At 38.4% G+C, this 24,407-nt stretch overlaps 1 protein-coding gene across 2 annotated transcripts in view; it reads left to right on the top strand.

Annotated features, from left to right (window-relative positions):
• The window catches only part of MGAT5 (alpha-1,6-mannosylglycoprotein 6-beta-N-acetylglucosaminyltransferase), a 127,362-nt gene that overhangs the window by 82,513 nt on the left and 20,442 nt on the right, over positions 1-24,407 (top strand). For both annotated transcript variants that reach the window (XM_075152765.1, XM_075152766.1), the window contains exons 8-11: positions 1,203-1,372; positions 2,276-2,410; positions 8,657-8,790; positions 12,003-12,136. In XM_075152765.1, coding sequence (XP_075008866.1) covers positions 1,203-1,372; positions 2,276-2,410; positions 8,657-8,790; positions 12,003-12,136 — 573 coding nt within the window. The remainder of the gene's footprint in view (positions 1-1,202; positions 1,373-2,275; positions 2,411-8,656; positions 8,791-12,002; positions 12,137-24,407) is intronic.

Genomic DNA, 24,407 nt, shown 5'->3' with positions numbered 1-24,407 from the left:
AAGTGAAAAGTTCTGTTTGATTTGATTTAATTTCTTTTTTTTAATTACCTCAACTAGTTAAGATAAAGCTGAAAGTTGTACAGACAACAACAGTTTCCCTTCCTGCCTTGTTCTTACTGGAGCCAATCCTGATTGATAGCAGGCTATTCACAGTCATGTTTCTACCCTCTCTTAAGCCTGGCTGGCTGCAGCTCAGCTCCTTGCTTGAGATTCTCAGTCCTCACATGAGATGTAAGCTCCATGTTGCAACTGTAATGTTTGTCACGTACTAGAGCCCTTGAGTAGGCTCACCCTCTGTCAAGGAGCAACCCTTCTCTTTCAAGCAGCCCTCCAGCCTGGTTTATTAAAGAAATACAACATCTGAGAATACATAAACTCAAGAATAAACAGAAGCAGTACTGTCCTGCACAGGCAGTTTTGGTGGGATGCTCTAGTGCTTATTCTTTGCTTTCAAAAGTCCTTTGAGGTTGCTCTGTAAAACATATGGTGATTTCATTTTAATATGTCCAGTTCAGTTCTGGGAGCTGCAAGAGATTAGAACAAAATGTTTTTTTGAATGTTGCTTCCTTTTAAAGAGTGAGGGAAAAGGTTTTTGGGTGTTTGGGAGTTTTTATGCTTGGCACTGTATGTACCCACGCACAAATAACAGTCCACGTAAGTAGCGAAGTGTTTGGAACTCAACTTCTGTGTTTCGTTAGAAAGGCAAGCACAGATTTCAAGGAACTAGAGAAAACTCTTCTTCAGTGGCAACGAAGAGGAGAGGTTGGGAAAGGATCCTGTTACTCTTACACAGTCTTTCCAAATTCTTAATGCCTTGTTCACAACAGCATATCCTTCCTTAACTATACTGTCTTGCATAAGCAAGTGTATTCTACTTGAGAATATAAGAATATATTCAATCAAAATAAGTTATTGTGAGCCACAACTTTCTGTGCAGAATTACAGATTATTTTGTGAATAACAGTTTTGGGGGTTTGTTTAATTACTGATCTGGTGGCAGATAATAGTGCAAAACAATGCGGTAACATTCTTATAATTACTGTTCTAGAGATCCATTACAAAATTGAATTATTGGGGTGCGAGTACTGGATTTTTTTGGTTGATTTTTTGGCTATAGTTGGAATTTAATAGAAAAAATTCTGTGAGGTATACTAGTTGCATGTTTAATGTCGGTAACTCTAACATATGACTTTCCTTTCCAGATTCTTGTTCATCTGGGGCTTTTGACAAAAGAATCTGGATTCAAGATTGCAGAAAATGCGTTTAGTGGTGGCCCACTTGGTGAATTAGTCCAGTGGAGTGATTTAATTACATCTCTCTACTTACTGGGCCATGACATCAGGATTTCAGCTTCACTGGCAGAGCTCAAGGAGTAAGGAGATTACTTTCACTTTTGAAACTGGAATACAAAAAAAAAAAAGAATTGTAAACTCTTGAAGCTTTTATTAACAGTATATAATTTCTTGAAGCATAAAATGGAAATGATAATTCACTAAACAGACAATAAGATAATTTTCATGAGCTAAGTATATGTGCTATGAAAAGGATAATGTGTTTTCATTGTAATTTCAGGCTCTTGAGACTTCATAAATGAATGGTTTAAAATTCAAACTCAGTAGCTTATTCTTTAACATTCTAGGTGTTTTAACCAGCTGCAATAGGAAATGTTACAGAGTAGCCTAATTCTGTTTCCTATTCCACAGTTTCTGCTATTCTTCATTCAGGATCTGATTTTAAAATAAAGGTTTAAATACTTTAAACACATTTCTTTTGATGTAGTTAATTGTTTATGTTACGTCAAATTGCTACCTCACTCATCTTTGTCTTGCTTTGTATACTAGTTCAGCATTAAGCATAAAACATATGTTTTAAGCTTGAGCACATACACTTTTTCTGTAGCTTTCATTTTTTATAACAAACATGACAGCATCATTTCATAGAGAGCTCTTACACTATAAAACTGTCAATAGAAGTCAGAAATTATTTCAAATAATTTCAAAGCTCTCTATTTTTAAACATTCCAACCATATTACTCTCTTGTTTAAATTCGATGAGGATTTTAGTGAAAATTAGCGCTTCACTAATGTATAAACAGTTCTTTAACAAATGCTGAACATCTTTAGCATTTGAATGTTCTTACATGGTTCCTGATTTGGAAAAGCCTTTGGAAAAGGCTTTTTTTGAAAGGGGAATTATTGGTATAAATAATATTACAACATCTATTCAAGGTATTTGGAAAGTAATACTTTTCCATATTCCTTCTTTCTTTGTTTAGGATTATGAAGAAGGTTGTAGGTAACAGATCTGGCTGCCCTACCCAGGGGGATAAAGTTGTAGAACTCATTTACATTGATATTGTGGGACTCACTCAATTTAAGAAAACCCTTGGTCCATCATGGGTACATTACCAGTAAGTATAACACTTATTTGACCTCTTAACTGCTTTGTTAAAGAGCTTTTGTTGAATAACACATGTCAAAATACTGAGGTGAGTACATCCACATGAATTTGAATGTATTTGAAAGTAAAAATGTGGTTCTCTGTTGTCTTTCACTCTTAGGAATAAAGGGGCTATTATCTGTTGCATACCATCTTTATCCCCCTCCAGCAAATTTGGGATTCTTGGATTCAAGCATTTTTAATCTTAATAAATTATATTATCTTGTTGAGTCATCATCTTTGCCTTTCTTTACACCGCCCCCCTTTTGTTCTGTAAATTAGTAGATGAGCTGAGAGTTTATTGGATTTTGTTGTTTAGTTGGAATACCAAAGGCATGTTTTGCTTGCCAGGGTTTGTAGCCATACTGGATTGATGATTGTGGAGATTTATCTATTCTAGTTGTATCACTCAACAACAGCAATGCAATTTTTTCTGTTCTGTTCTCTTAAGATGCTGGGCAGAAAGTTGTCTTCAGGGGTAGGTCTAAAGAATAAACCTGCTGGTAACTGCAGTTGTTGTTGCTTCTGTAATCTATAAACATCTTTCCATTAGAAATAGAAGATGGCGATCACAGGAAATTACTTTGTACAGCCTTCTTAGTATCTGCAGTTTTAGAACCACATTTCTTTTTGTCAATAACTTTAAATCAGCAAGCATCCCATGTGTTGTATGAATGCATATCAGCATGAAATAAAACCAAATCTAATTTACTGACTTTGATTTTTCTATACCTAATCGAATTAGCTGTGTTTCATGATCCGTAAAGTCCAGTAAACCCTCCTTGAAGGAAGGTATTGAAAGGTGTTCGCTGCAGAAAGAAAAATTGTTTTCTCTCCGCCTCAGGATTTTCTAGAGCATTGGATCTTTTCAGCATAATTTTAAATGAGAGTACTGTGATCAACGTTGCAGATTAGATTACTCTTAATCTCTTTTTTGAAGCAGAGGAGTAAACAGATACTCTGGGTTTTAGGAGCCTGCTAATAAAGATAATCCCATTTTCCACGGAGCTACAGTTGGTTGTCTGTCTGCCAGATGTAATTGTCACTAGGCAATCACATACAGTCTTGTGGTCAGGATATAAAACCATACTTATAAATTTAAAATATTTCTTCCCTTTTTTTTTCAGTTTCCTATTTGGTATATTTTATAATGAAGATATGGAAATACACCATGAAATTGAGATTATTAGATTTGCTCTTCAAGTTTTCGTGCTTATTTCATGAATCATTAAATCTTAAATTATCAATCTGTTTTTCATTGATTCCTAATTTGTGGTAATGACTGACTTTTTCTGGTTTAGGAGAATAGAATAAAATTTAACTCTAAATAAATACCTTAGCGGTAGTATATGAGGTTTTGTTAGGGTTTTGAAGAAGAAAAAAAATTACTTAATGCCTCTCTTCTACAACATTGGATTTCATGGGATGGAAGCGGACCTCATCTAGTCTATACCCTTGCTGAAAATTAGATTGGATATATTTGTCCTCCTTGAGAGATTTTTGCCTAATCTTTTACTGAAGACTCCAAAAGATGCCCAACCATTGTTTTATATTGTTAAACTTTTCTTTAAAGTGTTTTTCTTGGCCTGATTTCTTATAAACTGCCTGTTACTGCTTATTCTAATATGGTTCTGGGGAATAAAGTACTTCCTTCCCCTCTCTGCCAGCCTCTAGAACATTTTATATACTGCTTTTCTTTCAATTTGCTTTTCTTCAAAATAAATTTAGGGGTTTGGATCATTACTTACAATTCAGGTTTTGCAGACCTTTCATCAAACTTGTTGCATTTGTTGGGAATCTCTCTAATTACTTGATACTGTTCCTCAAGTTCAGCGTACTAAACGGGGTCCAGAGTCTAGCAGAGACTACCAGAATTGATTAGAGCAGAAGAGATAATTCATAGCTTCAGGCGAGCTATCTCCTTTTTGAGGAGCCTCTTGCAATCATTTTTTTTTTTCCTCTCAGCATCATGAGTTACCTCATAAATTTTGTCGTCAAAATATTTTTAAGTTAAAACTAGTAAGTCCAGTGTAAGAGCCTAATTATATGTCTTTGTTTAATTCATTCCAGTAAAGTAAACATTATCACAAATTAAGCTGCCTTATAGCCCTTGTTCTTTACAAACTTCACTTTCTCACTCAGCTGTAGTTAATGTCAGTAGGAATAATTCTGTCTTGAAAGAAGTGTTTTGCTTTATGTCATACAGTTTTTCAGCAGACGTGCTGGTCAGCTCAGTCTAGTTTATGCAGACCAGACTCAAATACAAATAAAAACTTGTTTATTCACTTCAGATTTGAATAGAGTGGTAGAATACACCTGTGCCTTCAGAACAGTCTCTTGATAAGAGTGCCATTTATAGTCTTTGTGAGTGAACTTGAGCCCTGAGGACATTTTTGGTAATTGCAAATCAGGTTTCTAGAACTGCTAGCTGAAAAGAATGACCCTGCTGCTCTGAGAGGTGAGTATTTCTGAACAACTGAAATACTGTTTTGTACGTCTGAGATCTGTAGCACCAATGACTCTTGGTAGTACATGCTTTATCTGTGGTATAATTGGTGCTGTAAATAGCATGAATATAGCAAAACAGATCTTGGTTTTGGGTGCACCTTTTTTTCAAGCAGAAGAATGCTTGGACATGCTGTATTTTTCAGTTCTGAAGACTGGATATTTGAATGCAGTTTATGTGCAGTGAAGCAACATAAAAATTAGTAGCTTAATATAGTTTGAGGAGTGCAGCTCATTGCCTTTCTTAGCAGCCGCATCCTCCATACAGCGCATAAGAATCTGGTACTTTTTCATTTTTCTACAGTCTCTCTAGCAATGACTCATTCCCATATGCCAAAAATCCAACTGGCTTTATTCTTGAAATAAATTAACATGACAGCTATCCTGAAAAATGAGCAATATTCCTGCTACTTACATGTTCTCTAGAATACATCTGCTTTAGGAGGGTAATTTTCTGACTAAGTTTTTACATTTTAAATGCAAGTTCTGAGTGGCCTGAAAGTTAATGTGTGTGTCGGCAAGGATTTCTATAGGCAGATATGAGCTGCTTATGATCTGAGCTGGCTGGACATAAGCCAAAACAGTCTGGAGTCTGTGTATCTGTGCTGGCACATGGCTGCGCCTGAAATCAATGCACCTACAAAGCTTCCAAACCAGAATTGGTTGGGTTTTGACCAGCTTGCTCCCAGGAAGATGTCTGCAGCCACTGGCATATATGTATCCTTTAACAGTTTATGCTGGCATAGGCACTAGTTGCTGACGGTGATGGGTGCTGCTGGACAGCATTGCTCTTTAGACAAAGATGAAGTATACCTAAGTATAGTTAGGTATTATAATCTCAGGTGGAGGAAGGATATGAATAAATGTGTATAAGTACTTCCACTAGGACAGCCCACTTAAGATTGTGCTTGTGCCCAATATTTAAGGAAAAACAGTCACTTTAAAAATGGTCATAATCCTGGGTTACTTGTGTCCAAATTTTTTTTATAAGCCCCCAAATTGTCACGTCTAATATCTTAGAAGAATACTTTAATATGGATGTTTCTATAAGCAGTTTGCTACCCACCAATCCGCTTTTTAATTAGTTATTGAATAGACAAATCAGTCTGACACCAATTCCAAGGCATGCTGTAATTCTCTGCAACTTCCTGCTAAAGCTAGGTGACACTTTAGGAAGGAGGGGGCAACTGACTGAAAAACTAAAGTTAAAATCACACTAAATTAACATTTTTATTTAAAATATATTCCTGCTTTAAAAAAAAAAACCTGTTTTGACATTTTCGAAATAAATTCTTTTGCTTTAGAAATGCTAAAACATTAGATGTAAAATCAAAATTTTGTTTAAAAATAGTTCAATTGAAAGAGATTTAAACCACTAAGTGAAACGAATGGAGAATATAGTACTTGGTCAGACAATTGAGACGCTCCTACGTATGTTAAAATATCAGTTCACCGTAACTGGCATTATTTACATTCATTTCTAAATTTTAATTACTTTACCAGTTCTTTTCTGCTGCATTTCAGGGATTAGTTTCAGCACTTTAACCTTTGATCTCTCATACCATTTCTGCACACGCTTGTACTTTCAGCTGTGATCTTTTTATCTTGTCGTTCTAACTTTCTTTATGCCTGAATCATATAAATATATTTTGTTTTCCCTGCTTCCTGGTTTAGCTTAGTTTCCATGGCATCACGTTTCCTGTCCTGCTTCAGAGACCCTGTGTGTATTGGACATAGTTACACATATCCCTAAGAACAGTTAGTGCTACATACCTTACATCTGAATACAGGAAAAAAGAAAGGAAACAAAGCACTTTGAGATGATTGCATGCGATGTAGTGCTCTTTAGATATATATAATTTGACAAACTCCAGTGATGTTGCATCAGTAGCTTTCACCCATTCCCGTGTACTCAAGTACCTGGCCAAAAGCTGTATGTTTGATAAGAATTTTGTTTTAAGGCCTGCCAAGAAGTAACAGGGCTTTTATTACTGAATGATTCATCAGTGCAGAAGTTGTTTTGGTCCTGCTGGAGTATTTTGTTTGATGCAGAGATAATTGCTACTATTGTAAAATATTTTCATTGAGAACAATTGACATAAAACATTGCACAGAAACTGATCTGTCAGCTATGTTGTTTGGTGAATCATAATGTGTTGTATATTTTGACTTTCTTTTTGCTTGAAAGATCTCTGTGAAGATTTAAAAAAAAAAAGCAAATTTGCCCTATTTGTACTTTCAAATACAAAGGTGGCATTTCATATGAGAGTTTAAAAGTTGCTGGCTTTTTTCTATTTCCCAATTTAATGAATACTTTAGAGAAAGGAGCAACATATAAGAAATATGTAAATGTATTTTTGGGACTAAATTCTTCCATCTTTTAAAGCTGAAAAATGGTTGGAGCTAAGTTTTTTCACCTTTTGGGGACTAAATTATTTCACATTTTAAAGCCAAAATCCTGGTGTTTTACTGAACAGTATGGCGTGGAGCACAGGAAATGTTGAAGGCTGGGAAATATAGCCATTTTTAATAGTAACTTTTGCAGCTACCTCCCTTCTCTGCCCGTGAGGTTGTGTCTGTTAGCACATACAAGCCCAGTGATACAATGTGCAGTGATAAGAGTTCATGTCTTTACAACATAGTGGCACATGATGTAGGAACACATCCTATATAAGTCTTTTCCGAAAATTTTGTTTGTGGAGGGCTGAGGAATGGTAGGGTCAGCAGCTTTGGAGCCATATAATCCAATTCATTTGCAGTGGAGCCAGTGGTCAATATGACAGCCATAAATTTTCTGTCCAAGCCATATCAAAGGTTTGTCAGGCTGCATTTTGGAAACATAACTTCTAGAATCTGTATGCTAGAATGTATGCCCTCTTCTTCATACTGAGACTTTTTCTGCCTTTCATGTACTATGGATCCTTTTTTGAAAGTAGCCACTCATAAATGAAGTAATTTTTTTTTTCAAGGAATTAATAGTTTAAATAAAGGACTGAGTGTGATTCTCTCATCCCAGACCCTTTGTAATCCAATGCCAAGGTTTCTCTTAATTGTAGACTGGTTGTTGCAGACATTTGACTTTTATATTGTTTCTTCAAAAGTCTGTGACAAAATGTTTCATAAACAAATAAATGGTCTGTCTGACTGCAAGCATTCAGCAAATTAAACTGTCTTCAGTGCTTCTCCAGTAGGTCTAATTGACCCAGAAGTTAGAATCTGGAGACTAAATACAATTGTCTAAAGACAAAGTACTATTCTGCTCTGATCTTCTTGGCATGTGGCCCTTGGCTGTTGCATTGATTTTGTAGTAATGGGCGAGAACATTAGAAAATAGATGAAGAATCCTCTCTTCTTCTGCCTAAATTCTACTTCAGAGCCCCAAGAATGTAGGTGACCACAGTAGCATTCCCATAAGTTCTACTTGGATGTTAAAGCATAACTTCATTCTGTAAGAACAAAGAAACCCAAAATAAGCTGCAGGGTTGCTATTTGAATGTCTGATATATCTTTGAATTTGCTGATTGTAATGTCTTTGTGAATGTAATATGAACAGAAATGTTTGAAATTAAAATGTACCTTCAGTTTATAAATCATCCACAGTTGGAAACAAAAACAAAACACATCTTAATTATCATAACTGTGTATATACACACATGCTTATATATACACATATGCATGTGTACCTCCAGTAAATTTTTTTTCTTTCTTTTAGGTGTATGCTAAGAGTTCTGGATTCCTTTGGAACTGAACCAGAGTTTAACCATGCCCATTATGCCCAGTCTAAAGGCCACAAGACACCATGGGGAAAGTGGAACCTTAATCCACAGCAGTTTTATACAATGTTCCGTAAGTATCACTGTGTGTATAAATATCTTAAAAAACCAAACAAACACACAAAAAACAACACTAAAAAAGAAACAGAACAGAAGAAGAATATAAATTCTGTATAAATTGGGTCAGATTAATTACAGTGACCTGCTCCAGCCCTAGTCTTTGACTTTATGGCACTAGGTTCTAGAATCAAAGGATCTTTCTCTTTTGCATGTTGTAGTAGCGATTCAAGTTTGTTACCTCTGAAAGGTGCAGAAAGATTCACCACTGCCAGCTAGCTTGAGGGTAAGTGAGGCTTAGGAAAGAGGAAAGTGCACGCTGTTGTTTGCAGCAACTTCTCAGCCCGAGTCTGTAAAACACTTGCTAGTGACCAGCCTGTCCTCCAAAGTTTGGTGGTGGTCCCTGTCTGAGACTAAGGCCAGGGCATGCACTGTTCTCTCTCATCAGATTTCATAGTCAAGTCTTTCAAACTTTTCTGCTTTTCATAGCAGAATTATACATGCTGCTGTCTGGTTGACATGCTTTTGATTTCAGTTGCCCTGTAAAATTCTTGAGAGGCATATTTTGTCTGTCAACATTTGCTGTGCAGGTTTTTCCAGAGAAATATAAGTGAAGGTTGTTCAAAAGATAAAAGACTGCATTCACAGTTGTTTCGAAGCAAGTAACAAAACACATGGTGGGGAAATGTGACTTGGAAGTGGTTGCAGAGTTTGTGTCTGGACATTAGTAAGCAGAGCTTGTTCCATATCCACACGATTTGCTAATTTTTATTGGTTTATGTCCTAAATGGAAAAGGAGCCGAAAGCTCAATCATGCTGTATTTAAGTAGTCCAGATGTTGGGAAATTTGTGTGTGAGATCCTGTTCAAGATAGCACCAACAGTGGTGATGCACTTGAGGAAAATAGTTGCGTGAATACTTGTGGTACAACTCTGTGTGTGCACTCCTCAATCCCACTCCATGAAATGCAGAAGAAAGTAAATCTCCTCTATAGAAGATCTCTGTTGTGGCAGTATATACTATTGTTACAATCTCTTGTTCGGAGCAAATTACTTCTTAATGAATTTTCAGAAGAGTATGAGTATATTGGAATTTCAATAAATAACCACTTCCAATTTTTACTACTGGAAGTGACTGATGTGTTTCCTTTGCAGGAAAAGTGGTAAAGAGATGGCAAGCAAACTCGTTTTGAAGCATGAGTGTTTCCAGTGCTATAGATTATTCAGGGATTTTGCTTCTTTTTGTACTAGGTGTAGAAGAGTCAGTGTTATGCGATATTTAAAGTTTATTTTTGTTTTCAGTTCTCTGCTGCAGAGACAGCACCATCTTTATGGGGTTGTGATTAAAAGTGCATGCTATGCATCAGAAAAGATTTTATGACAGATTGGAACCCTGGACAGCTTCCCAAGATCCCCAGACTCTGTTATGTTTTGAGAACTCTGATTATAAGGGCAGAAAATTATTACTGAGCAACAAGCAAGCCATATTCAAATCTGTGGCATATTACCAAATGCTTGACTGTTCTCTGAGCTCTCCAGAAGCATGAGGGTTTTTTTCCCCTTTTTATGTTTTTTATTTAAATTCTTTTATGCAAAATAACAGCACTGTTACTTTTAAAACTGCACGATCTTGCTTAAAAATCCATCTGAGTGCTTCCTGTCAGTGATGTTTGAGGCACTGAATTCCACCAGTTCTAAGTGCTAACTTTAACAAAGGTTTATTTTTCTTTTGAGTATGTACTGTCTTGCCTCTCCTTTGAATGCAATCTCTCATCCAAAAATATGAAAGGATGGAAAAATGCCCCTTTTCAGGCTTATTTGCAATGTGCCATTTGCTATGCTAAATTCTAAAAAGTCCTTGGGTCTCAGTGAGTGCCTAGCTCTTGCCGAGACATTTTTTTGTGAAAAAAGAGTAATTGTCATTTGAAAGACTAAATGTAATGGCAGAGGGAAGCGTACACTGTGTATGGTTTCTCTGTTCTACTGCATTATCCAGTTAGCTGATTTTCAGGAATCAAAAAGCAAAACCAAATTGCGGTAGAATTTTTATTTTTTTGTTTTTTTTTAGAACTCTGACCATAGGTTTAGCATTGCATGTGTCATAAGTGCCTGGGGCGTTGCCTTTGGGTTTTTTTTTGTTTTGAGTTTTTTTAACTTTGCAAAGTGTGGTTAGTAAGAAGTTGTCAGCTTGTGTGCCAGAATTTAAAAGGGAGGCTTATAGAGGAGATCCTAGTGTTTATCGCAGCCTATTTCTATGTAAACTTGTGAGGCTATGATACTTTTTAGAGAGGCACAAAAATCCCACGTTGAAGGAATTTTTATATAGTAGGGATAGATTTTTACCTGAAGCCTTGAATGTTGGAGTCCGTCCCTGGATTAAACACCCTGTCTACAAAAAGAAAAAAAACCAAAACAAAACAACAAAAACCCTTCGTTTTAATGAGACTATAGGTCTGTGTCTTTATAGGAGGACAACAGTGGCTAGTATTGCTGGATGTCACTGCTGGAAAAAGACCAACAGAGGCTAAAAATAATATAGAAAACTAAGAGTAAATTGCATATCCTTTGCATGCACTTTTTTTGTCTGGGCATTGGATTAACAATAATTTTGCCAACTTCAGTTGTCACCTTTCAATATTTTATGATAGATATATCTGAGTGAATTAGGCAGTGAAATTTGTATCCTGATATGCATAGTGTGACTTTGTAGGTTAGTAATTAGTATGGATACATAATATGCAGTGAGTTGGATGGTTGGTCTTAGCTCTTCTTATAGGAGGGGAACCCAAGAAATTTACTGAAATTTATTTATGACATTGAGCAACATACAGCTTTGTTAACGAGCATAAATCCAGGGTTTTTTCAAATTGTTCATATTGCATCTCTGAGATTGTCAAGCTGGATTTCTTCTGGTTCTCTCATGTCTAATAATAAAATAAAGCTCAGCACACAAAAAATCATTATCATTGGCCTCGGTCCAGCTACAGAATTTTTATTGTCAGAAACGAGCCAGAAAATAACTGCTTACTTTAGTAGACATATGCAGCAGGACTTAAAATTAAGAACTATTCTCAATAATAAAGCAAGCAAATGTATCTCTCTGTATGAATGTGAAGGAAGTGATCTGTTGAATATTATGTTCCTTATACCTACTTTTCTGACAACATTCACGCTTTTATAACATTAACTGATACTTTAAAAGGTTTTGAATATGCTTCTTTTCTTATAGCTCACACTCCAGATAACAGCTTCCTCGGATTTGTGGTAGAGCAGCATCTGAATTCCAGTGACATTAAACACATTAACGACATCAAAAGGCAGAATCAATCTCTCGTTTATGGCAAAGTAGATCATTTCTGGAAGGTGAGTTTTCTATACTCATATACTTGAACAAATTTATTTTGATCAGTACAATAAAGCATAACTCTAAATTTAAAAATATCCCTTCTTTCTACATCTATTAAGTTCTTTTTCTGAAAATAAACATATTTAAATAATTAAACTGAACATTTTGAAGTCTTTCTGATGAGGAAACTTCTGTCTAGATTGATGTGGATCCTTTGCTATTTACGTACACCTTTCTGGTAGAATAAAAAATTTTTATAGTCTTGATATCACAATAATTTTGGAAAATGTAGAAGCTGTTAAAAGTAATGGGAAATTGAAGGTGTCAGAGGCTTTGTGAACTTTAATCAGTCATAAGCAAATGTGTCTTTCAATTATTTCTTTTCTTATATCTACAACCAAAGATGTGCTGCATTTTGAACTGGAAATTGTGTTTCACTATAGACCCTAGAAGTGTTCAATCTCATTTTATCTCCCTGTAATAATATCAGAGTTTTGTTTCTTAAATATTGCAATTACTGCATTGTCTCCCATCTGCAGACGAGAGCTGCAGAATAACACCACCGAGGTTTGGTCATATTTTCACCAAGTTAAAGTGTTGTTAAGCTCACAGTGGTCTCTGCTTTTTGTCCACTGTCCTTTTCTGGAGCTCCTTCCGGGCTGCCACACCTGGGAGTGTGTGTCTCATGCAGTTTTCAAAGAAAAGTGATTACTTACTAATAATTGGATTTCTTCCAAGTTACCTTTAGCTCTGTGTGCCTATATACTCTGCATGCCTTCCCTCCTGCCTAAAAAGACCTTATTTTAAGCCTCTTGTCAACTGAAAAAGGAACTGATCAGTATGTGCTGTGCCATACATAGGACCAAACGATACAACAGTGTAAGAGCACCCGTGTCTCATTGTTTCTTTCCTTTTCTCTTCATTGGCATGAGAATATCAGTCTTGCGCAGTTTTCTGAACCACGGAAGCAACATTTAGACTGATAACTCTGATTATACAGAATAAATTCTTGAAAAATGATAGCTACAAGTAAATGGTCCATCAGGGACACAAAACAAAACAAAAATGTAAGAGAAATGGGAGAATGTTGCCAGTGGTAGCAAAAAGGTAGAGCTGAATGCTTCTTGGCTACTGTGCTGAGAAAAATATGTATTTTAGCTGTGCGTGTTCGAGTGTGATCTCTCAGGTTTATATTTGGGCTTATTGCACTAAGCCATTTAATCTGTGTCTTAAAAGGAAATTTTGCTTTGCATCATAGTAAATACTGTGACAGTTGCTCTGTTTGGCTCGTGGTATGGAATTACTTGGTATGCCCCCATCTGCAGTCTATTCTTCTGTCTGCACAATGCTGGAGCAGAGCTGGGATCCTTGCATTTGAGTCTTTTCTAGCTGAGGCTCTTGTACTTTTAGTTCCTGATCTCATTATCAGTCTCTCAGGAGCAGTTGCATGTAATAATCATGTATACTTCCTGACCTGATTTGTAGCGCATATCAGCAGAACAACCTGTTGAATACTAGTTGGATTTCAGGAACAAGATAGTTGCTTAGTCACCAGGGGTTTTTTTCACTGCAATATATATCTTTCTCTGTTTATTCAGTCTGCATGAATTCAGAAATATGTATTAATAGCCTATATGCCCAGAGGGGAGATTTGTGATTGCCTAGTCTGAGATTCTGTATGACACACAGGATATTCATGGGCTGATTAAGGCAAAAACATGGCTTTTTGGAAAAAAACATCCAATCTTCATTTTTAAATAGCACATGATGGAAACCCCACTATTTCCTCTGGTAATATCCTCGAGTAATTGCCTTTTCCCTTAAGACTTTGCATTATTTCTGGTACAGATTTCCAAATGGTAATTTCCAGTCTTAGTAGCAGTTACAGACTTTGTCTACTGCACTGACGATGTTTCTGTTCTGTTTCCCTGTAGGAATATATAGATTGAGGTCAAAGTAACACATAGTTGACTCCTGAAAAGCCTGTACGTGCTGAACCACTGAGAGCTTTGTGCTTTCTAATCCTTAAGTGTTCTCACGTGTCTGTTTTCTCTAGACCTTTTCAAGATTATTCACATTCCTCTTGAAATGTGAATGTTAGCAAAGGGCGTGTGGGCCGTACCAGCACCAAATCAAAAAGAAATACTATATGCTTTGTTAGGCATATCCCCTTTTCACCATTAGGAACTCATGTTTAGATGACTTCTCAGCCAAGACCCTTGTATTATTTTTTAGAACTGCTGCTTTTCAAGTCCCTGCTCCATTTCTATAAGTATTGCCTGTCTTGTTTCTTCCAGGATGTATGACTTAATACCTGGCCATATTAAAATGCTTACTGTATGCTTGTAACATCAGCACATTAAAACTGTGACTTGCAGACTGTAACTGCAGTCATGCCCATATGCACTGGTACATAAAGTGCAGTCACTGCAGATAGGCTTTGAATCGGTGACAGTGTGGGATGTCTTATCTGAAGTGATAAAATCCAATTCTTGTGATAAACAGAAAGCCTGAACTAATCTTGTATCTGTGTAATTTGCTTATTTCATGTTTCCTTCATTTTCCCTATTCAATGCTCTTTTCATCTGCCACCATGGCTTGTATGGAACCAGACTAATCTATTTATCCTGCTACTTTTCTTCATATTGAACATGGCCAATTAATGAAAAGTGTAATCTCCACAGAATACACATGTCACTGCTGGGTCTGATCGGTCATTAGAGTGTGAAAGGGAGAGCTTTCCAGTCCCCAGACTGAGGTGCTTTTGGGGAATAGCTGTTGCAGATAAATTGTTTAATTTTAAACCAAGCAGGTTGAAATGGAACTGAGGTATGTACAGGACCTTTTTACCCTGAGGGTGGGACTTGAATAGCTAACTGCCATCATGGTTTTATATAGCTGTGGACATGGGTCCTTTTCTGCATCTGGGTAGGCCTGTAAAAGAAAAAGATGCCAAATTACTTGTCATTTCATCTTTGCTAGAAAACCCCATATTCCCAGCTCTGCTGCATGGCTGGACAGAGTCGGTGAGGCTAGCTCAGACCACCTGCTTAAACTGTGTACACTAACCAGGTTATCGTAGCTCAAGAATTATGGATTGCTTACAGACAATGTTCTGTCTTCCCACATCATTCAATGGGGCTAAACTCTAGTTTGAACGTGACGAGTAATGGGGAGGAATACAGTGATCGCTTCTGACAGCTCTGCTGGATACAGAAAAAAATGCCAGCCCATGGCCTGAGACCAGTGGCATTCATCCCATGTTACAGTAGGGAAGTGTAGGGACATCTTGCTGGAGGTCAGGAAGGATGTAAGCTGCAGAAACTGTAAGAAACGTCGTGTTTACTTCCCTCTGATAACTATATCAGTCTTAAGTGGGTTGAGGATTACAAGTAGGAGGCTCTAAAGAATTTAGCTACATTTCTAAAGATTATCCTTAAAGGTAAGATATCAAGGGCAACATTTGCCAAGTTTTGGATGTGTTTGTTTTAATCAAAGGTTTGGGTTTTTGTCTGGTATTTCTGGCAGTACTAAGGAGAGACCTATCTCTGACTAAGTGAAAAAGAAAGAACGAATAAAATGTGATTGAAACCGATAATGCTCTCCATTATCAAAATTGGCTTTAATTACAGAACATTTCAATTAAAAGGGAATGTTTGAAGCCTTTCACGTCATCTTAGCTCCTGTTTTGGTCTAAGTCTTTTCTTTGTTCTTCTTCCTGCAACTTCCTGTCATACTATTCCAATACTTCTACCCTTAATAGAAAGAAAAAAGAGTCAAGATTCATTTTACGCTGTTTGCTATTTCTTTTTTTGTGGGGTGCTGTGAGAGGAGTCAGAATTTTGCTTATATCAGAAAATACCCATCAATGCATAACATACAAACATATGATGATGCTTTAATAGAATGTATTATAGTGTATTGAAGAGGACTTGCTGTAAAAATACTTATATTTAAAGGAAAAATATTGTACGAGTTTGTTACTAATGCCACTTGACAAGGTGGGCATTCTTCTTAAATGTATATTGTCTGCGTAACAAGTTTTGAAGAATTGGAGATGGGAACATTTAGCTTGTTCTCGATGGGAGAGTAGACAACCAAGGCGGTTCTTACTTAACAGCCTTTATAGCTCCATGTGACGTATGTAATTTCCCCATCATATGACCTCTTGCATGGAGTGGGAGGATGAAAATGGGGAGAAGTTAGAGACGAAAAATTATACTTCTAGGAATAGTTCTGTTATGTGCCGAGATCAGTGTCTCGCTGCTGGCAGCATTGCCTTTCCTTTCCTTCTGATTGGTTTTTGTGCTTCATATTTAGCAACATACTTTGGCTGAACATTTCATTTCATTTTTTAAGCTAAAAGAAACATAAGGAAAGGGAGAAAAGGTTCTCTCCCATGTGGTCAGTGCACTCACAAACTTAGAATCATAGAATCATACAGGTTGGAAAAGACCTCTAAGATCATTGAGTCCAACTGTCAACCCAACACCACCATGCCCACTAAACCATGTCCCTAAGCGCCTCATCTACACGTCTTTTAAATACTTCAGGGATGGTGACTCAACCACTTCCCTGGGCAGCCTGTTCCAAGGCCTGACCACTCTTTCAGTAAAGAAATTTCTCCTAATGTCCAATCTAATCCTCCCTTGGCGCAACTTGAGGCCATTTCCTCTCATCCTATTGCTTGTTACTTGGGAGAAGAGACCAACACCCACCTCACTACAACCTCCTTTCAGGTGGTTGTAGAGCGCGATGAGGTTTCCCCTCAGCCTTATCTTCTCCAGGCTAAACAACCCCAGCTCCCTCAGCTGCTCCTCATAAGGCTTGTGCTCCAGGCCCTTCACCAGCTTCATTGCCCTTCTCTGGACACGCTCCAGCACCTCCATGTCCTTCTTGTAGTGAGGGGCCCAAAACTGAACACAGTATTTGAGGTGCAGCCTCACCAGTGCCGAGTACAGGGGCACAGTCACCTCCCTGCTCCTGCTGGCCGCACTATTTCTGATACAGGCCAGGATGCCATTGGCCTTCTTGGCCACCTGGGCACACTGCCGGCTCGTGTTCAGCCGGCTGTCGACCAGCACCCCCAGGTCCTTTTCCTCTGGGCAGCTTTTCAGCCGCTCTTCCCCAAGCCTGTAGCGTTGCCTGGGGTTGTTGTGGCTGAAGTGCAGGACCCGGCACTTGGCCTTGTTGAATCTCATACAGTTGGCCTCAGCCCATCGATCCAGCCTGTCCAGGTCCCTCTGCAGAGTCTTCCTATCCTTGAGCAGATCAACACTCCCGCCCAACTTGGTGTCATCTGCAAACTTACTGAGGGAGCACTCAATCCCCTCGTCCAGATTGTTGATAAAGATATTGAACAGGACCAGCCCCAGTACTGAGCCCTGGGGAACACCACTCGTGACTGGCCACCAACTGGATTTAACTCCGTTGACCACAACTCTCTGGGCTCGGCCGTCCAGCCAGTTTTTTACCCAGTGAAGAGTGCACCTGTCTAGGCCGTGAGCTGCCAGCTTCTCTAGGAGAATGCCGTGGGAGACAGTGTCAAAGGCTTTACTGAAGTCCAGGTAGACCACACCCACAGCCTTTCCCTCATCCATTAGGCGGGTCACCTGGTCATAGAAGGAGATCAGGTTGGTCAGGCAGGACCTGCCTTCTGTGAACCTGTGCTGGCTGGGCCTGATCCCCTGGTTGTCCCAGACATGGCTTGTGAGCACCGTCAAAACGAACCGCTCCATAATCTTCCCCGGCACCGAGGTCAGGCTGACCGGCCTGTAGTTCCCTTGATCCTCCTTCCGGCCCTTCTTGTAGATGGGCGTCACATTGGCAAGCCTCCAGTTGTCCGGGACCTCCCCAGTTAACCAGGATTGCTGGTAAATGATGGAGAGTGGCTTGGCAAGCTCCTCCGCCAGCTCCTTCAGTACCCTCGGGTGGATCCCATCCGGCCCCATAGACTTGTGAGCGTCCAGGTGGTGTAGCAGGTCGTTAACTTCATCCTCTTGGATTATGGGGGGTTTATCCTGCTCCCCGCCCCTGTCTTCCAGCTCAGGGGGCTGAGTACCCTGAGGATAACTGCTCTGACTATTAAAGACTGAGGTAAAGAAGGCGTTAAGTACCTCAGCCTTATCCTTGTCCTTTGTGGCAACGTTCCCCCCCACATCCAATAGAGGATGGAGATTCTCCTTGGCTCTCTCCTTGTCATTAATATACTTGTAAAAACATTTTTTGTTGTCTCTCACGACAGTGGCCAGGTTGAGTTCTAGTTGGGCTTTTGCCTTTCTAATTTCTACTCTGCACAACCTAACGAGATCCCTGTACTCTTCCTGAGTTGCCTGCCCCTTCTTCCAAAGGTGATAAACTCTCCTTTTTTTCCCCGAGTCCCAGCCGGAGCTCCCCATTCAGCCAGGCCGGTCGTCTTCCCCACCCATTCATCTTACAGCACATGGGGACAGCCCGCTCCTGTGCCTTTAAGACTTCCTTCTTGAAGAACGTCCAGCCTTCCTGGACCCCTTTGCCCTTCAGGACTGTCTCCCAAGGGACCTTCTCGACCAGTGTCCTGAGCAGGCCAAAGTCCGCCCTCCGGAAGTCCATGGTAGCGGTTTTGCTGGCCCCCCTCCTTACTTCACCAAGTATCGAGAATTCTACCATTTCATGGTCGCTAAGCCCAAGCCGGCCTCCGACCACCACATCTCCCACCAGTCCTTCTCTGTTCGTGAACAGCAGGTCAAGCGAGGCATCTCCCCTGGTGGGCTCACTTACCAGCTGCGTCAGGAAGTTATCCTCCACACACTCCAGAAACCTCCTCGACTGTTTCCTCTCTGCCGTGTGGTATTTCCAGCAGACGTCTGGAAAGTTGAAGTCCCCCACGAGAACAAGGGCTAGCGACTGGGAGACTTCTGCCAGCCTCTGGTAGAGTATTTCGTCTGCCTCCTCGTCCTGGCTAGGTGGTCTATAACAGACTCCCAGCAGGATATCTGCCTTGTTGGCCTTCCCCCTCATCCTTACCCACAAGCACTCGACCTCGTCATCACTATCATTGAGCTCTAGACAGTCGAAGCACTCCCTAACATACAGGGCTACCCCACCACCTCTCCTTCCTCGCCTGTCCCTTCTGAAGAGCTTATAGCCATCCATTGCAGCACTCCAATCGTGAGACTCATCCCACCATGTTTCCGTGATGGCGACTAAGTCATAGCTACTCCGCTGCACAATGGCTTCCAGCTCCTCCTGTTTGCCGCCCATGCTGCATGCATTGATGTAGATGCACTTGAGCTGGGCAGCCGATTTCTCCCCCGATATTGGGACATTCAGGGAAGAGCAAAAGCATGGCAAGGTTACGTAATACTTCTTTGCATATTCTTTCTCTTTCCAACTTTTTTCAGCTCAGGGAATTTTCTGGATCCGTTTGTCTATTGATTAACTAACTGTCTGTTGACAAACTTTTGAGATCTCCGTAAGAGCTGTCTTCAAAACACTTGTCTGATGATGAACCTTTGCAAACTTTCTTGCATCCACAAAATTCTCTGTCATGGCATCCCTTAAATCTCTGACCTGTTGCAGGAGGAGCCATTAACTTTTGGGGTTTTCTAAACCTGCCTCCTACTAGCTCTGTTTGGCTTCCTTTGTATCAGGACATTATGAATAGTCAGTCACTATCCATGTTCTTTATGCCAATTATAGTTTTGTAAACCTCTCATATTTTGCCAAGTTGTCTTTTCCAAGCTGAAGAATCATTAATGAATTCATTATAGATTTCTGTATGTAACAACGGAAACCATTCTGTAGCTTGGATCCTTCTTACCCCTCTTAGAACGGCGTCCAGCGTTCTTGGGCTTCTTTTTGAGGAAAGGGACGAGAACTGCAACAGTGTTTGAGGAGGGAGAGAACTGTGTTTTTATGGAACAGTTCAATGATATTCTTTTTATTTCTCCATTCCTTTCCAAATAATTCCTATCATTTACTTGGTTGGTGGGTGGACTGACTGCTACTGAACATTGGACTGATTTTATTTAAGTTTCAGATAATTTGTTCAGTGTAGAATTCATGCTTGCTAGTCATGAGTCACTGAATCCTCTTTAAATCTAGCTATAAATTCAGTACTCTGCACTAAGTACTTCATGGCTAACAGTTTGAAAGTTTCATATCTGAGCTCCAAGAGACGTCATCTACTCTTTGTGATTTACCACTGTATCTGATTAACCCTCTTAATATTGTTGTACATTGAATTCTCCAGCATTTGTACTGTCTTTTAGTTTCCCCGGTAGACAGGATTTTCATTATTCAAGGATGTCTTGAAAAGTGTTTGAGAGCGTGACACTTTTTGAAAACAGATTTTCTGATCTTATGTTTGTGTCTCAATCTCAATTGTCATACACTGTTCATACACACTGGATTTTGGCTTACCTTGGACTTGACACTTTGGCAAATAAGCACCCAGATGTTAGGACTGCTAGACTTCATGGTATGCATTTACAACATACACAAAGATCTCTCCCAGTACTTATTTTTCTGCGTTACATTTGTCCAAGCTTTATAAAATCATTGTGTTCTGACTTTTTCAATGTAAGAAGTAAGACTGGGGATATGAGCTGTTTTACATACATTTTGCAGTTTGAACTTTCAACCCATAAGCCAGTTTCGGACTCTGAATCAAGCTCTTCTGTAATGTAGTTGGCCTGTAGTTCTGCATATGTCGTGCTTAGTTTCATTCAGTGCTGAATTTCTGGTGTTATGTGAGGGTACCTGAAGGGTCTAAAATTGCAAAATACTGTGATTGACTGACAAACTGATGGTAAAGCAGAGTTGTTAATTACCATCTACTACATCAAGAAAACTAAAAGCAGAGTTTAGTTCTTAATGTTTCTACCACGTATTTTTGTAGCTTTTATACTTAAATTTTTCACCCACCAAACTTAAAATTTCAGGCCTTCAGACTCTGTCTTCTTGTCAGTTTGTCTTAGGGAAAGACTTATCAGACAGTTGTCACTTGATTTCTTTGATGAGAAAGACCTGCCTTTTAAAAGTAGGTGGAAATAATTGATGAACAGTAATAACAGTTCTGCAGTCAATGATCAACAAAAAGCACTTTCCCGAATGGCATGTTTATTTTAACTGCTGAAAAATTGTTTCAGAAAAGGTTAATATGACTGTTACTTACTGTTACTTTTCCATTTTGATTCTGAGGAGAAATAATTTGCTTTTTTTTTTGATGTGGTTATCTTCCATGCTCGAAGTCTAGATTTGCAGTATGGACAGCAGACATGGGTGAATAGCGCAGTCTGATCCAAACTCTGCAGAGAATGTTGATTTTGCATTACTAGCCAGCAGCCCATGATCTTTTCTCTTTGAATTCATTTGGGAGAAAGTGAAAATCTGGAGTTTACTGTCAAATGATTTAAGATAAAAGAATATTTATATATGCACCCAAGCAAGCAAACTCAGGAAGTGGATTAACAGTTGAAGGAATGTTGATATTTTGTTTGCAAATCACAATTCTTGATTTATTTACTTGTAGCCTTTCTATTTATAAATGCAATTTTTACGCTCTCTCGTTTTCTAATTAAATGGTTTTAATGTTTAGAATTGAATTATGTGCCCTGATTATTTTTGTGAAGTGCCTTATTGCAACATATACTTTTATGATCCAAAATAACACTTTTCTACAAGGAATGAGGAAATTCAGGACTACTTAAACGCAAAAGGAGACAAATGGTAGTGAGATTTGTGTAAGGTATAAGGTGCTGATGGTATTTTTATGGTACTTTATAGATGATAATGAAAGCAATAGCTTTTGACTCAAAGCGAATAAGGAAATAAAGGAGTGATTGTTTTGTGGGTTGTGTTTTCTGAGTTTTTGGTTGGGTTTTTGTTTGTTTGTTTGTTTTCTTCAGAAAGACAGACTTTTGGAAAAATTAAGAACAATTTTTTAATGTACAAGGAACAAAGGGAAGATGCTGCTCTCTGTTCCAATTGTACTTTAAAAATTTCATTTGAGTAAAAGAAAGAGGGTTGCCTTTTGGGAGATTTTTCCCAGCTTGTGTGTGTTGTTTTTTCATGTTTTTACTCTTGTGGTTTGAAAACTAATTCATAAAATTTTTACGTATTGATCCCTTTACTTATGCCTATCTATCTATAAGGTTTCCTTTGTAAGGAGAAATCATTTCTATAGACTCCATAGTGCAGTTATCATGTGGAGGTGGAAACCCAACAACACCATTTAAAAGTTATTTTTCTAAATATTATGGATGGAAGAATTGATGCTGTGTGGGATATTAAATGTTTTATCAGTGGTTTTAGACTCTGAATCAGGAAAGAAGTCAGTCATATGGTTAAGTAATGTTCCCAATTAAGGTTATGGATTGTTAATGTTTTGTTTGCACATGCCGACATGCTTAAAACATGCTGATTTATCACTGCTTTTGCTTTGTCTTCCTAAATTGTATTGATTGGTTATATATTAATTTCAAATATAATTTGTAGGTCTGCTCAGTTAATTTGAATTTATTAGTAATATTTATTACATGTTTTTGTAACTTTAAGGGTTTAAGTAAAAACCCTCCCTCTGCCCCCCAAAAATACTGCTGCAAATACAGTATGGAAGCCTGTTCTTTTCATCCTATCTTAGTATAATCCTTTTTTTTTTTTTAATCCTGTATTCCCTGTATTGTAGTCATCAAGTGCTGGTATTTATATAGAGGAGAGCACATGGATATAGTAGGAAGATTCACTTTGTTATTAACAAGATGATTTGGGGAATACTTTGTGTTAAGTTTAAGGTCCATTGTATGTATCAAAGAGTTTCCAGCAGAATTTAAGCAACGAATTTCAGAGATACTTCTCAGAATCCCACTAGACTTCTACTGGCATCACATATAAACAGGAGACGTGAAAACGTTACGTTTCTTTTGGTCCATTTTACATTCATCTTTGAAAATGAGCTAATAAAGATAATAAGACAGTAGCAAGGCCAGTTGAGATCAAAGATTTATGTAGTCCAGTATTCTGACTCCAAAAATAGCCACAACCTGATGTGTAAGGAAGAATGCGAAATCAGGCATATTTCACAGCCACCAGAGACAAGTGGTTCATGGACTTCTTGGGCCAAAAGTTGTGTCTCTCTGTTTAATAAAGATTCATGGATTTTTCTTCCATAATTGCTTTTTGAACCTATATAAAATCTTCAATAGTCCTACAGCCAATAATGCAGTTCCTCAGGAACTATTAGAAAGATTGTAAAGATGAAACAATTTTAATGTCAAATATTTTATTTTAGAGCAGCTAAATATTCTGTAACATGTTTGTAAAATTGTCGTTGAAATCGTTAAGTAAGTGCAATTTTAGGTAATCCTGGTTTTATTCTTTCTAGCTGCTTGCTTCTCGTATTTTTCTTGAGTAAGAGTGCATTCATGTCATCAGTTTGTGTGATATGAGCCAATAAAATCTGAGGCAAGTGCATTAGTGTTCTTACTGCAGGCAGATCATGTCAGTAGTACTTGTGCTTCATTGCCTTCTCTTCCCATTCACAACACTAAAGCCTAACTCATGGGCTCTGTTTGTACTGAAAGCCAGGCAGACGGGATTAAGGTGTGCCTCTAGCAACAGACCACTGCTGCATTCTGGAAACAAGACCAGGCTACTCCATTTACATTTCTCCTGCACATTTGCAAAGCAAAAGTTCTGCAATGGACTTTCTTTTAACAAAGTATATGAGCTTCTCAACAGTTTCTAATAATGCGATTTGACTTTACAAATAATGGGAGGAACGTCTCTTTCAGAGTATTCAAATTTGAAGTGAAAGAAAAAATAAAAAATGGAGCAAGCTCTTAGTTTTTAAAATAATTTGTTTTAATTAACAATAACAGCAACCACATCAAACAAGAAAGCACATTTTTCTTCATTTGTTCGCTGTTTTATATAATACTTAGGCCAGGACATTGTCTGACTGATGCAGCCTTGGCGTAGCTACCAGAACAGGGCGATTTAATAATGAGGCAGGCAATCTACTTCATCACAAACGGTGATGCACCAGTAGAGCAAGCTAAAGCTAGAAGCCAGTTGATATGTGACATTAAATACCCTGTGTATTCGAATGTATACCTACAATTAATGTAGCAAGGAAGTTTTAAGAAGTGATAGTGTTCATTCATCCAGAACTGATACCTTATTGCTCCTCCAAGATTTGAAGCGACAGGATTTTCACCAGTCTGCTTGCCCTTTGAATGAACTTCAGTAATTTTTGGCCAGCTTTCACACAGGGCTGTGGAGGAACAGTGTACAGAATTTACATGA

This window comes from Calonectris borealis, chromosome 6 (assembly GCF_964195595.1).
Source record: "Calonectris borealis chromosome 6, bCalBor7.hap1.2, whole genome shotgun sequence".
In the NCBI taxonomy this organism is placed as follows: domain Eukaryota; kingdom Metazoa; phylum Chordata; class Aves; order Procellariiformes; family Procellariidae; genus Calonectris; species Calonectris borealis.
The sequence above is the reverse complement of the archived record's forward strand: the minus strand, read 5'-3'. Positions and strand labels throughout refer to the sequence as shown.